We start from the raw sequence: 15050 nt of genomic DNA, 5'->3' as shown, positions 1-15050 counted from the left end.
CCTTGAGCTGCACCAAATATTTTGCTTTTTCCTATGTGCAAATTGGCTGCTATGATTGCCCACATTACAACAGTAATTAGGGGAAGGATTTTTAGACCCTGATGGGGAAGGCATGGAGATTTTGCTATTTCTGCCTCCAGCAACTTTCCCGAGTTGAGGGGAGGGCAAGACCTAGAAAGTTGCCCGATTTGGAAATTTGACCAGTATTCTTGTCTGCTCATTAAGTGCCAGTCTGAAATGTTGCTGGGAGCACAGGGGTTACACGTTGGGGGTGAGATTCTCTGGCCTCCCCATGGCATATTTCTCAGCAGTGGGAGATGGCATGTCACTGGCCAGATCCGCTGCTGTCAAAGAACAAAGAAAAATTACAGCACAGGAACAGGCCTTTTGGGCCTCCAACCTGTGCCGATCCAGATCCTCGATCTAAAACTGTCGCCTATTTTGTAAGGATCTGTATCCCTCTGTTCCCTGCCCATTCATGTATCTGTCTAGATACATCTTAAATCATGCTATCGTGCCTGCCTCTACCAACTTTGCCGGCAATGCATTCCAGACACCCACCACCCTCTGCGTAAAGAACTTTCCACGTATATCTCCCTGAAACTTTTCCCCTCTCACCTTGAACTCATGACCCCTAATAATTGAGTCCCCCACTCTGGGGGAAAATGCTTCTTGCTATCCACCCTGTCTATACCTCTCATGATTTTGTAGACCTCAATGAGGTTCCCCCCTCAACCTCCGTCTTTCTAATGAAAATAATCCTAATCTACTCAACCTCTCTGCATAGCTAGCGCCCTCCATGCCAGGTAACATCCTGGTGAACCTCCTCTGCACTTTCTCCCAAGCATCCACATCCTTTTGGTAATGTGGCGACCAGAACTGTATGCAGTATTCCAAATGTGGCCGAACCAACTATAACATGACCTGCCAACTCTTGTACTCAATACCCCTTCCGATGAAGGAAAGTATGGCGTATGCCTTCTTGACCACTTTATTAATGGGATTTCCCATTGAAACCACCCCATGCCACCAGGAAACCCGTGGCGTGGTGTACCATCGGCAGGATCGGATGATTATGGTAGCGTGAACAGCCAGAAGATTGCACCCTGGATGTGGAACAATGCAGAGTCATGGAGGTGGCAATACAGTGGGTCAGTTATGATTTCACCAAGAAATTAAATTGAGCCATAAGAGGGGGCACAGTTAAGAGGAGCACTTGACCGTTCACATGCAACTGCCATTGGGTGTATAAAGGCTGTGAGGGGAGTGGTCAATACACGTTTGGATGGGACATTGCAGGCACAGGGCAGTGGAATTAATCTCCATTGCTGTATTTCTCCAGGTGCAGAGCATCATTGATTACAGCCGCACAACCATTAAGGTGCTGAGTGATCGACCAATGAGATACATTAATAGGAAGGGCTTCGAATCCCTCAATGTTCAGCTGCATCAATGTCAGGGAGAATCTAGTCCAGCTGAACCCTTCTAGTGCAGGTGAACAGCATGCTTTGGCACTCATTTTGAGCTGCCTATGACAGCACTTCTATTAAAAATGCAGCCTGTTCATTTGTTACTGCCAGTGAATAGATAATAATAATCACTTATTGTCACAAGTAGGCTTCAATGAAGTTACTGTGAAAAGCCCCTAGTCGCCCCATTCCGGCGCCTGTTCGGGGAGGCCGGTACGGGAATTGAACCGACGCTGCTGGCCTTGTTCTGCATTACAAGTCAGCTGTTTAGCCCACTGTGCTAAACCAGCCCCTTTAATGACCCTTGTTTTCCTTCAAGCATAGGTGGTTCATGATGGTGCAAAATGGAAGGAGGCTCCCTCATCCTCATTGGTGACTGCCTCCGCCTTTGGCTGGTGCTCCAGATGTCTTTGGTGAGGTGTAGGTTGGGCGCATCAGCTAGGACACAATTGGCACCCACTCTATGTATGTGTGCTACAGTGCCATTGACTGATCCATACAACAGAGCATGTCAGTGACCTGCTCCTGCATCTATTCCAAGTGCTGCCCCATGTAGCTCTCTATGAAGTCGGTCACTCTCTGGCAATGGTCTCCGGTGGTGGATAATTGGCGCGGCATACTCCCTGGGTACTTCGCTTTTCGGGGGGGGGGGTGGAGAATCACTGAACCGGAGCCAGTCCTGATTTCATGTGGGAAACTGGATTCTCCGCCCCGTCGCCAAATAAGACTTCTGTGTCAGGGTGCGGAGAATCCAGCCCGTGCTGACTGTTTCGTGTGGTGGCCTAGGTGCCGTGACAGGCCTCAGGCAGTCGTCCTCCACGTTCGAATCCATGGGTGACATGAATAGGAGATTGTGAGAACTAACCTTGGACAGCAGAACCCTCTGCTGTGCTGAGGCTGAGATTTGGCAGGCTGTTGAATGGGGGTGAGTGCATTTCATAGAATTTACAGTGCAGAAGGAGGCCATTCAGCCCATCGAGTCCACACCGGCTCTTTGAAAGAGTATCCTACCCAAGCCCACATCTCCACCCTATCCCTATAACCCAGTAACCCCACCCAACACTAAGGGCAATTTTGAACACTAAGGGCAATTTAGCATAGTCAATCCCCTAACCTGGACATCTTTGGACTTATCCACTTTTTGCTATACCTTTCACTGTGTCCTTCAGGTATGCCCATCTCTTCTTCCCCGACATTATCCCGCGGGCCTTTCCAGTAATTTACATGGCTCACTCCTTCCTGAAAGTGATGATGGCAACTTGAGGCATTAAGCTCCAGTAAGAGCCCTCTGTCTGGCATAGTAAGCTCTTCGCAAGAACAAAAGAGGACAAGGCCTTGCTAACCTCTCTGACCAATGCTTGTTCACTTATATAATCTGTGTGTATCAGTGCTTGCAGGTCCTCAACAGCACTAGGGCTTGGAGCTTTGCAAAGGGACAGTAAGTACCTGGGCACCCAATCTTCTAACATTCGGGAGGTTGAATATTCAGAGGTCTGTCATCGGAGTCTTTCATTGCACTTAGTTTGCCAGGGCAAAATGAATTGAACCTCTTTTGGCATTGAATTCAATTCCTCTGGACTATGCTCCCTCTGCTGACTGTTTCAGCCAGCTTTATTTGGCTGAGTAGCCGCTGCCTTCCACTATCTTGAAAGAGGATGTCCCTCCTCTTCCTCACCACCTCCAGGAGGACTTTGATGTCAGCACCTGAGAAGCGAGGGACAGCCCTGCCCCTGGTATCAGGCTTCTGCCTCTCCTTGTTTCCTTTGTTCTTGCATTTCTCTTTTCTAATGGCTGCTGCAGTAATGGCTGCTGTACTGCCTTTGAATTGGGCCCTGTTGTGTTATGTAATTTGGAATAACACAAGCTGCCACTTGATGCAGTTTTGAGTAAAAGATGCGCCAGACTTTGAAGTGCGTTCAATGTGCTTTATTGAACTATTAGCCCAGTTCTCAAGGAGTTCGACTCTCTGCTAATCTAAATGTAGTAACTCAGTCTAACTGAACCAGCCTTGCTCTAAGCCACGTGCTGGAGTGTGAAGCTGAGGATACACCCTGTCTCACTCTGTAGATGTTGGTCTGTGGAAAAGAGGTGGGGTGTGAGTGCCTCATCCCTTTTATAGTGAGATACCACCTCTGAGTGTCCTGACTGCTCATTGGTCGTGTCCTATTCTATGTGTTCATTAGTTGCATGTTTGCATATCATGACATCTCGTCTTTTTTTTCATGTTTTGTTGGCATATGTGAATGTGTTTACATGTGAATGAGTCTGTCTGAAGTGACTGACGGAGGACAACAGAACAGAGCAAACAAAACAAACGTTCACAGGTCCAGTCTCTGATGCTTACGTCTGATCCTGGTCGACCGCCGGAGAGGTGGCGGAGGGGACGACAGCGCCTTGACAGGCATGATCGAAGCCTGACTGGTGGCCTCGTGGTGCGAGGTATCAGGAGGTGGCAATTCAACATATGGAAATGGAGGAGAAAATGGTTGCGGGCAGGCAACTTTGCGCAGTGCCCGTCGATTCCTTCGCATGATGGAGCCATCAGCCATACGCACAACATAGGGGCATGGCCTGTTAAACAACAACAGCCGGGGCAGACCGCCCACCATCCGGTATCTTGATCCTAACAGTGTCTGCCGGGGATAGCACGGCCAGATCGGTGGCATGGGCATCATAACCCTGTTTTTGACGGTCTCTGAGCTGCTGCATCTTCTGCAGCACCGGGAGGGGATCCAGGTTGGGCAGGTGTATGACTGAAAGCGTCGTCCGCAGGTCCCTGTTCATCAGGAGTTGAGCCAGCGATATGCCAGTGGACAGTGGAGTTGCCCTGTATGCGAGCAGTGCAAGGTGTATGTCGGAAGCAGAGTCCACAGCCTTGCAGATGAGCTGTTTCACAATGTGCATCTCTTTCTCGACTTTTCCATTGGATTGTGGATAGTGCAGACTGGAGGTGACATGCTGGAAATTGTATGACCTGGCAAACGTGGACCATTCTTGACTGTTAAAGCACGGGCCATTGTCGCTCATGACGGTGATTGAGATGCCATGCCTTAAACGTCTCCTTGCGGGCTTTGATGACGGTCCGGGAGGTGAGGTCCGGGAGCTTCAGCACCTCAGGGTAATTCGAGAAATAGTTGATGATCAATATGTAGTCGCAACCATTCGCGTGAAAGAGGTCGTGCCAACCTTGGACCACGGAGAGGTCACTATGTCATGCTGTTGGAGCATCTCCTTGCTCTGTGCTGGCTGGAACCGCTGACAGGTAGCACAGTTCAGGATCATGTTCGTGATGTCCAGGCTGATGCCGGGTCAGTAGACAGATTTCCGGGCTTTGCATCTGCACTTCACGACGCCTAGGTATCCCTCATGAATCTGACGCAGCACCAAGCTCTGGAGACTGAGCAGAATGACAATTCTGTCCAGCTTGAGGAGGGTACCATCAATCACCGTCAGGTCATCCTTCACATTGTAAAATTGTGGGCACTGCCCTTTCTGCCAGCCATTGGTAAGGTTGTGGATGACGCGCTGCAAGAGGGGGTCTTTGGCTGTCTCATCACGGTGAGAACTACCTTCTCATCTCTCACTGGGAGAGTGCTAGCACACAGCTGCACATGCGATTCGATGTGCTGGATGATCTCCAGTGGCTCACTGGGTGAGGTGATGGAGCGGGACAATGCATCACTGATGATGAGCTCCTTGCCAGGTGTGTACACCAAGTTGAAGTCATACCTCCTAACTTTAAGCAGGATTCTCTGCAACTGAGGCGTCATGTCGTTCAGGTCCTTGTGGATGATGAGGAGCCAGAATCTTTTCCATTGTGCTGGTATACATTTGCTGGTCGTCACGGATCTTGCTGAGTTTAACTAACTAGACTGAACAGACTCCTGGTATCATGTGTTGTGTAATTTGGAATAACACAAGCTGCCACTTGATGCAGTTTTGAGTAAAAGATGCTCCAGACTTTGAAGTGAGTTCAATGTGTTTTATTGCAGGCATTGTCAAACTCGGGGGGTGTGACCCGTGGGTCGGTCGTGGGCAGATTCCACGAGGGTCGCGGAGCCATCCATCGTGGCGCTTCCGATCGCGCAAATCTGCGCACAACAGCCGCAGCAGCCGGCTGTTAATTACGCCGGCTGCAAGCGGCCTTCAAAATGGCCGTGAACATATAAAAAAATGTGACTGCACTGCGCATGTGTGCCAGATCATCGCCGCGCATGCGCGCTGATGATCGGGCACACATGCGCAGTGCGGCCCTTTTTTAAGTGCTTCACAACAAATTAAGGTTGTGAGAGGCTCTATAAAAAGTGTAAGTTAATTTCATTATTCACCATTTAAAAATTCTCAGCCTTGTTTTAAAATCCCTCCCTGGCTTCACCCTCCCATCTCTGTAATCTCCTGCAATGCCACAATCCTTTGGGATCTTGCATGCCTCAATTCTGACCTCGGCCTATTCCCAATTTCTACTATGTGCCTTTAGGTGACAAAATTCTAAGCTATGGAATCCCTCATTAAACTCCTCTTTACTCCTTTAAACCATTCCTAAAAAGCTACTTCTTGTGTCAAATCTTATTTTGTTATGCTCCTGCGAAACACCATGGGATTTTTTATTATGTTAAAGGCACTCTATAAATACAAGTAGTTGTCGTTCATAATTGTTCTGATCATGTATACTTTCTGCCTAATCTTTCAGAATTAATGACTATCTTCCTGCTCATTAACTCAGTTTTCCTCTTTTTTTCCCTAGGTTAACATGGAAGCAATTTATAATTTTAAACCAAAACTTAAAGTAGCAATGCTACTTATCACGTTCAGTCTGATCCTGGGTATTTCGACATTGGCTATGTGTGTAGTCGTACTTTGCAAAGTAAGTTTAATATTATTCCACATCTATAACTAAAATGCACAGTTTTTTCCTTGGCTGCCTCCACTATAGCTCAATATAAGCTCATGGAACAGTACCTCACATTTCGAATTTGCATTTTATAACCTTCTGGACTCGACATCTAGTTCACGGATTTCAGATCATATAATAATTGCTCGCATTTTTCTTGGATAATAGCTGTTCAGAATGATTATATTGCCATTTGTACCTCCTCCATTCACATTTTTTTAAATGTCGCATCGATGATTCATCTTTTGCCATGCAGCATTAATCTCTCCTGCCTTCCATCCTCTTACAGACCTCCTTCTTTTATTCTATGTATCCCTTCCTCCTTCCTTACTAGTTTATTTGTTTAAAACTTACATCCATAATATTTTCTGATAAATGGTCAGCAACCTGAAACATTAACTGCTTCTTTCTCTAGGAATGCTGTGTCTCTCTCCCTGGGTACTGTGTGTTTCCACCATTTATGTTGAGTCTTCCTGCAAATACAATTTATCCAATGTTAAATGCACAGATACACCCATGTCGGAATACACACTGAACCAACAGGGATGTATTTCGAAGGAACAATAAAGTATAATAATTTGGGTGAAATGTAATTGCATACTTTAATTTATATTTTGACAAAAATGAAAATATCAATTTCTGTTCAAACCTTATTATGCCGCTCCAGGTCTCACACAGGAAAAGTAAAGGTTATCTTGAATAGCCTCTTTTGCTATCAAGCATCTTCTACCTGGCAGATAAAATCTGCAGGATTTTACACACTCAGGCCTTAAACCGTAGCTAAAACTGCAGTCATGAGTTTTTTTTTAATTGGACTTACGGAGGTGGCCATGAGCTGATCAGTCGCACACAAGGTGGCTCCTGCTTGGAGGCTTTAGTTTTGGCCCTTTCTACCCGGTAATGGGCACTTTTCCCAGACAAAATGCTAAGTAATTTGAGGGAGTTGGTTTCTCCTCCAAAGTGGAATGCCGACGAGTTACAATACCCGGCAGAAGTCGAGTAAAGCCTTGGCTCAAGAGGAGGAGGAGGATCCGTGTGGCGCAGTAATTGAGAGCATGACGGAGCCGGGAGCATCGTCATCGCCTCTCCCACTAACTGTGGAGCAGTTGATGGAGTTCACCAAGGGGGCGTTTTAGCACAATCGGCAAGAGAACTGGTCCAAGGCAATTGAGGGAGCAGTTGTCTCTCTTCGCGAGACTTTGGAATGGATGGAGAAATATTTGGAGTCACAAGGTGCGATGATCCATGAGGTGGAAAGGGCGGTATCTGATGACAGTGACTGGATCATGTCATTGGAGGCAGAGGTGGCAATGCTGGGAGTAGCCTGTAAGGTTTTGAAGGTGAAGTTGGACGATCAGGAGAATCAGTCCAGCCTAAAGAACTTAGAATTTGTGGGACTTCTAGAGGGGGTGAAGGAGTCTAGGATGTTCACGAAACTGGCTGAGGAAAGGTTCATTGAGAAACCGCCGGAGGTGGTTCGGGACCACCTCGCTGCGAGAGAGGCTGAGAGCTGGGGAGCCACCGCAGGTGCTGATCATCCGGATGCATAAGTTCCAAGAAAAGGAGAGGATTCTGAGGTGGCCGATGTTGACACGAGACTGTAATTGGGAGGGTCAGCGGATTTGGATCTACCAGGACATTGGAGCTGACCTGGCCAAGCAGTGGGTGGGTTTTAACAGGGTCAAGGTGGCACTCTTTGGAGAAAGGTCCAGTCAAACTTTGGGTGACTTACAAGGGCAAAGAACAATATTTCATGATGCCAGTGGAGGTGAATGACTTGGTTGGGGAAGTTCCAATGGGTGGAATATTTGATTTTGATATGTATGTTTAAGGTTTGTTAATGTTTTGCTTTTGCACATGCTAGTCTTTTGTTATGGTTGATGGGGGATGGTTCAGAGTCAGGGCTCCTTTCTCCTGCTGGAGTGTGGGGGTTGGTGGAGGCAGTTCTGGTGGGGAGGCAGGGGTGCCTGGGTAGGGGCTTTCTGAAGGACGAAAGTGGGGGAGGCGGAGTTGTGGGTGGTTTGGGCATTATGGGTTGGGATTCTTTGTGTAGACCTCCAGGTGGGCGTTCCCATGCTAGCAGGGATACTAGTAAACAGAAGCAGTTAGGTAAGAGATGGGAGGTAGGAGGGGATTGGTTGAAATTGGGAGAGAAACAACCAGATACAGAGGTGGAGGAGCAGGAGATTTTGTGGCTAGGTGCAGGCAAGAATGGAGGGAGCATCCATTATGGGTGGGCCCTGACAACAGGGGGGCCTGGTGGTGAGGAGAGTTTTGTGTCAAGATGGGATGGAGGACCTTATTGGGGGGGGGGGGGGGGGGGGGGGGGGTGCAGAGTTCAGAAACCCCCGGTGAGGATAGTGACGTGGAACGTGGAGGGGTTGAAATGGCTCATTAAATGGTCTTGGGTATTCACACGCCTGTAAAGCGTAAAGGTGGATGTGGTTTTCCTGCAGGAGACACATCTGTGAGTGAAGGACCAGACAAGGCTAAGAAAGAGATGGATGGGGCAGATGTTCCCCTCAAGGTTTTGCTTCTAAGTCAAGAGGGGTCATGATTTTGTTTAACAAACGTGTGGCATTTGTGGTGGCCAGCGAGGTGTGGGACCCGGGAGGGCGGGACGTGATGGTGAGGGGGCCGCTGGTTGTTCTAGTGAACTTCTATGTGCCCATTGGGACAACACGGCATTTGTTAGGAAGAAATTGGTATCCACCTTAGACTTGGATTTACATCAATTGATAACGTGGATGATTTCAACTGCATGTTCGATCCAAGGATGGATAGATTGAGACCTAAGTCATTGACCAGGTTGGGAAGGCAAAGGAGCTGTGGATATTCATGGATCAGATGGGGTGGGGGGGGGGTGGATTGATGGAGGTTTAGGCATCTAGGAGAGAGAGTTTTCCTTCTTATCCCATGTGCAGAGATTTTTTTCGTGGTGGGGAAATGAATACTCCCAGGGATTGTGCAGGCGGAATATGCAGCGATTGTGATTTCAGACCATTTTGGGAGGCATTGAAGGCAGTGGGGGAGATTATATCCTATAAGGTCCACAGAGACGAGTTTGAGAGGGTGGAGAGACGGAGGTTGGTGGATGTCATCGTGGAGGACCGGTTGTACTCGGTGACCCCGACTAGAGATTTGTTAGCAAAGAGGAAGAAGCTACAAGGGAAGTTTGATCTAGTGACGACAGGGAATGGGGTTGGCCAGCTCTATCTCACAAGGGGAGTGTTTTATGAGTATGGGGAGAAGGCCAGCCATCTGCTGTCCCATCAATTGAGGCGACAGGCGGCCATGCGGGAGATAGCGCAGGTGAGGTATGGGGCAGAAGATTGGTGACGATGCCGGAGAAGACAGGAGAATGGGGATTGGAAAAATATCATCCAGAGTGAATGGCAGAGCAGACTCGATGGGCTGAGTGCCTAATTCTGCTCCTATGTCTTATGGTCTTATTCAAGGCCTTTTACCGGGGACTGTATAGGTCCAAGCCCTGAGGGGAGGATGTGGAGATGGGCACTTTTTCGATGGGATGGTATTTCCGGAGGTGGAGAGGGGGAAGGGCCATGGATTGGAGGCACTGCGGTGACTTTAAGAGATAGATAATGACGTCCATTGGGTTGATGCAGTCCGGGAAGGAAACGGGCCGGATGACTTTCTAGTAGAATATCATAAATAATTTTTGGCAGTGTTGGTGCCCCATCTGCTGGGGATGTGTAATGATTCATTGGCATGGGGGGAGCTGCCAGCCGAGCTGGCTCAGGCATCAATCTCTTTGATCCCAAAAAAGTATAAGGACCCAGTGAAATGTGGTTGTACAGGCCAATCTTCCTGTTAAACCCTTGTTGTGAACTTGCTGGCTAAGGTAATGGCAAGGCAGCTGGAGCGGTGTGTGCTGGAAGTGGGAACTGAGGATCAGACCGGTTTTGTTAAGTGGCGGCAGTTGTCGAACATTTGGCGACTATTGATTCTGGTGATGACTCTCTCCAGGGGAAATGCGGCAGAAGTTATTATTTCAATGAACGCGCAGAAGCCTTTTGAACGGATAGAATGGAGTTACTTATTTGAGATCCTGGGGCAGTTTGGGTTTTGGCCAACATTCATTTTGTTGGTGCCATTGCTGTATGCTTTCCCCACGGCAAGTGTGAGGATGAACGTGATGAGCTCAGGATATTTTTGGCTGCATAGGAGCATGAGACAGGGATGCCCACTGACCCCGTTGCTGTTTGTGTCGGCTATTGAACCTTTGGCTATTGCATTCCGGGCATCAAGAGTAGAAGGGCATTGAAAGAGGAGGTAAGGAGCATAGAGTGTCATTGTACACAGATGATCTGTTGTTAAATGTCTTGAACGCATTGGAGTGTATGGAGAAAATAATGGACATGTTCGGGAAGTTGGCCTCTTTTCTGGGTACAAATTGAATGTGGTAAAAGTGAATTCTCAGTGAACACCCGGGGAGGAGTGCTAATTTGGGAGTCCTGCCATAGTTTTAAGATAGCTATGGATAATGATAGTCTGGTCCAAAAGTTAAAATTCTAAATTGGGGCAAAGCCAATTTCGATGGTGTTAGGCGGGAACTTTCAGAAGTTGATTGGGGAGCCTGTTTACAGACAAGGGGACAGCTGGTCAGTGGGAGTCTTTCAAAAGTGTCTTAACTAGGGTTCAGGGTGAGCACATTCCTCTTAAGAATGAAGGGCAAGGCTGGTAGAAGTAGGGAACCCTGGATGATTCAGGAAATTGAGGCCACGGTCAAAAGGAAGAAAAGGAAGGACATGCATAGGCAGCTGGGATCAAGTGGATACTTTGAAGAGTATAGGGCTTGTCGGAGTAAAGTTGAGAGAGAAATCAGGGGCAAAAATGGGACATGAGATTGTCTTGGCAGATAAGGCAAAGGAAAATCCAAAGACCTTTTACAGATACATAAAGGGCAAAAGTGTAACTAGGGAGAGGGTAGGGCCTCTTAAGGATAAACCGGGTCATCTATGTGCAGATCCACAAGGGATGGGAGAGGTCCTAAATGAATATTTCTTGTCAGTATTGCTGTTGAGAAAGGCACAAATGTTAGGGAAATAAAAAGTGATGTCTTGAGTGTACATATTACAGAGAAGGAGGTATTAAAGTGTATCAAGATAGACAAATCCTTGGAACCTGCTGAAATATATCCCGGAACGTACTGGGAGGCAAGCGAGGAAATTGCCGGCCCCCTAGCTGAGATATTTAAATCATCGACAGCCACAGGAGAGTTTCCTGAAGATTGGAGGGTAGCAAATGTTGTGCTCTTGTTTAAGAAGGGCTGTAGAGATAAGCCCGGGAACTACCGACCGGTGAGTCTTACTTCTGTCATGGCTAAGTTGTTAGAAGGTATTCTGAGGGACAGGATCTACAGGCATTTAGACAGGCAAGGGCTAATTAGGGAAAGTCAGCATGGCTTTGTAAGGGGAAAGTCATGTCTCACAAATTTGATTGAGTTTTTTGAAGGGGTTGCCAAGAAGGTAGATGAGGGCAGTGTGGTCGATGTTGTCCACATGGACTTTAGCAAGGCCTTTGACAAGGTATCGCATGGTAGGTTGTTGCAAAAGGTTAAATCTCACGGAATCCATGGCAAGGTAGCAAATTGGATACAAAATTGGCTTGGCGACCAAAGCCGAAGGGTGGTTGGGGAAGGTTGTTTTTCAAACTGGAGGCCTGTGACCAGCGGTGTGCCTCAGGGATCAGTGCTGGGTCCACTGTTAATTGTGATATATATTAATGATTTGGATGAGAATGTAGGAGGCATGGTTAATAAGTTTGCAGATGACACCAAGATTGGTGGCATAGTGAAGGTTATATAAGATTGCAACAGGATCTTGACCAATTGGGCCGATTAATGGCAGATGGTGTTTAATTTGGTTAAATGTGAGGTGATGCATTTTGGTCTATCAAATCAGGGCAGGACCTATTCAGTTAATGGTAGGGAGTTGGGCACAGTTACAGAACAAAGAGGTCTAGGAATACAAGTTCATAGCTCCTCAAAGGTGGACTCGCAGGTGGACAGGGTGGTGAAGGAGGCATTTAGCATGCTAGGTTTTATTGGTCAGAATATTGAATACAGGAGTTGGGACGTCTGGTTGAAGTTGTACAAGACATTAGTAAGACCACACATGGAATACTATGTTCAGTTCTGGTCACCCTATTATAGGAAGGATATTGTTTAACTAGAAAGAGTGCAGAAGAGATTTACGAAGATGCTACCAGGACTTGATGGTCTGAAGTTATAAGGAGAGGCTGGAACTTTTTCCCCTGGAGCGTCGGAGGCTTAGCAGTGATCTTATAGAGGTCTATAAAATGATGAGGAGCATCGATAAGGCAGACAATCAACATCTTTCCCCAAAGGTAGAGGAGTCTAGAACTAGAGGGCATAGGTTTAAGGTGCGAGGAGAGAGATACAAAAGAGACCAAACGAGAAATTTCTTCACACAAATGGTGGTGAGAATCTGGAACAGGCTGCCAGAGGCAGTGGTAGAGGTGGGTACAATTTTGTCCTTGGATATGGGCCAAATGCAGGCACGTGGGACTAGCTGAGTGCTAGAAACTGGGCGGCATGTTTCCATGCTGTAAGCATCTATGACTCATTCAAGCTGGCCAAAACAAGATTTCAATATTTGGGAATTCAGATGGCCCATGATGCATATGTGGAACTTGGCCAGGTTGGTAGAGGGGTAAAAAGGGGTCTGAAGTGGTGGAATGCTCTACTGCTGTCCTTAGCGGGCAGGGTACAGACCATACAGATGAACATTCTCCTAAGGTTTCTATTTGCTTTCCAGTCCCTTCCGATGTTCCTTCCAAAGTGATTCTTTCGGAGGGTAGAAAAGTTCATCTCGGAATTTGTATGGACAGGCAAGGTGTCCAGGATTCGGAGGACGTTTTTGCAGAGTTGACTGCGGGTGGGAGGGCTGGCACTCCCATACCTGCTATATTATTATTGAGCAGAAAATGTGGAGATGGCACAATGGTGGTCGTGGGGAGGGGAATGAATTGGTACAGGTGGAGGAAGCCTCCTGTGTGGGGGCGGGCTTATAAACTCTGGCATTAATCCCCCCCTCCCATTCTCCCCGGTTAGGTACAGTTAGCCCGCTTGTGGTGTCGTCCCTCAAGGTATAGAACCAACTGAAGTGGCACTTTGGAGTGGGGGTTGTTGCTCGTTCTGGGTGAGTGTGCTTTACACTCAATTTGGCTCTGTTTTGTTCCTTAGCTCTAGAGTCGCCAGGTATCGTTGAGATACTGCCACAAGTTTCAAGTTCAAACCAATAACTCAATACACCAGTTAGTAAGTTCAAACAAGACACGTTTATTATAATAGTTATCTACTAATTATGCGTATAAAACAACAAGACTAGGCTAATCCTACCACTAACAGGCCAACACTTATCTGGAATAAGGGAACTGCCGGATCAGGGAACAATGGCCTCTTGCTTTATCCTGGATCCGCAGGCTTCCAGTCGGTGTGGACTAAAGGGTTCAGGAGTGTCTACTCTCATAGCGTGCATTGTATGATACTTGATGGCGGCTGCTGTTGGCCAGGCCTCTCCTTCTCAAGGTTATTCGAGAGCTGCTAAGATGTTCTGCTGGGAGGGCCGGCTAAGAGAACGAATGAGTCCTGGGACCTGACTTTTATAGGTCCCAGGGGCTTCGCATCCTTCAGGGCGGACCTTCTATAAACCTGCAATCGATTGGGTCTCTTCCCAATCGATTGCTTTGAATTTCCCCAATTACGGGGCCGTTCCTCGATCACCGGGTGGTTCCTTGCACCTTATTGGTGTCTTTTGTCTTAGACTCTACTGGCGCCGGAATGTCTGGCCTTCCATAGAATGTTTAACTGTTGTGTCCATTGTGCCCGGGAATCACCGTAAATCGCTTCATTAATATGTGCAGCTTGTTAGTTACAATTCTGTCAGGTTTCTGTGGCAACTGGAATACAGGGGATTCTGCAGACTGCTGGTTTCTTTGCCAATGTCCATTTTACCCTGCAATCTTTGCGTTCTTCCATTTTGTGTGAGGAAGTGGCCAACCCAGGTGGCTACAGGGTAATTCTCTACTATCCCGATATGCGGGAATCATAGCAGGGATAGGTGCAACATACAGGAGTTGGTATAGGGAAGGAGTAGAGCGGGTCAGGGAGGTTTACGAGGTTGGCAGAGTTGCTGGAGAAGTACCAGCTGCCGTGGGAGAGTGAATTCAAGTACATACAGGTGCAGGCCGATGTGTTCAAGGAGCTCCCCTCGTTTCCCCAGCTGCCAAGGTATGCCATGTTGGATAGATTGGTAACTCAGGATGAGCTGGGGAAGGAAAGATTGTGGATATTTATGGATGGTTGTTGGAAACGGAGAAGGCACCAGTGGAGGAGATGAGACGGAAACGGGAGAAGCTGGGATAGAGCCTGGTTGGGGGGGGGGGGGGGGGGGGGGTGGTTTGGACTGAAGTTATACACTGGGTGAATTCAGCAACATCGTGTGCCAGGATGAGCCTGATCCAGTATGAGTGGTGTTCAGAGGAAAAATGACAAACTGTGGTTGTATCTTTTGCTGGCTTTGTTATTTGCTGATTGTGTTTGGAATGAAAAATATTTGTTTAAAAAAATATTTTTTTTTATCTGTGAGGTAAAGATCTAAAGACCGTTTCTGTCTTGTCATCAATATTTATTTAAATCCTTGTAT

At 47.4% G+C, this 15050-nt stretch overlaps 1 protein-coding gene across 1 annotated transcript in view; it reads left to right on the top strand.

Moving 5' to 3' along the window:
• The window catches only part of itga4 (integrin alpha 4), a 215404-nt gene that overhangs the window by 199338 nt on the left and 1016 nt on the right, over window positions 1-15050 (top strand). The window contains exon 27 of the mRNA XM_038789255.1: window positions 6214-6333. Within this exon, the coding sequence (XP_038645183.1) occupies window positions 6214-6333 (120 nt within the window). The remainder of the gene's footprint in view (window positions 1-6213; window positions 6334-15050) is intronic.

The sequence above is a fragment of the Scyliorhinus canicula genome, chromosome 2, assembly GCF_902713615.1.
Source record: "Scyliorhinus canicula chromosome 2, sScyCan1.1, whole genome shotgun sequence".
NCBI classification, from domain to species: Eukaryota; Metazoa; Chordata; class Chondrichthyes; order Carcharhiniformes; family Scyliorhinidae; genus Scyliorhinus; species Scyliorhinus canicula.
Note: the sequence above shows the minus strand (reverse complement) of the source record. Positions and strands in the feature narration are given on the sequence as shown.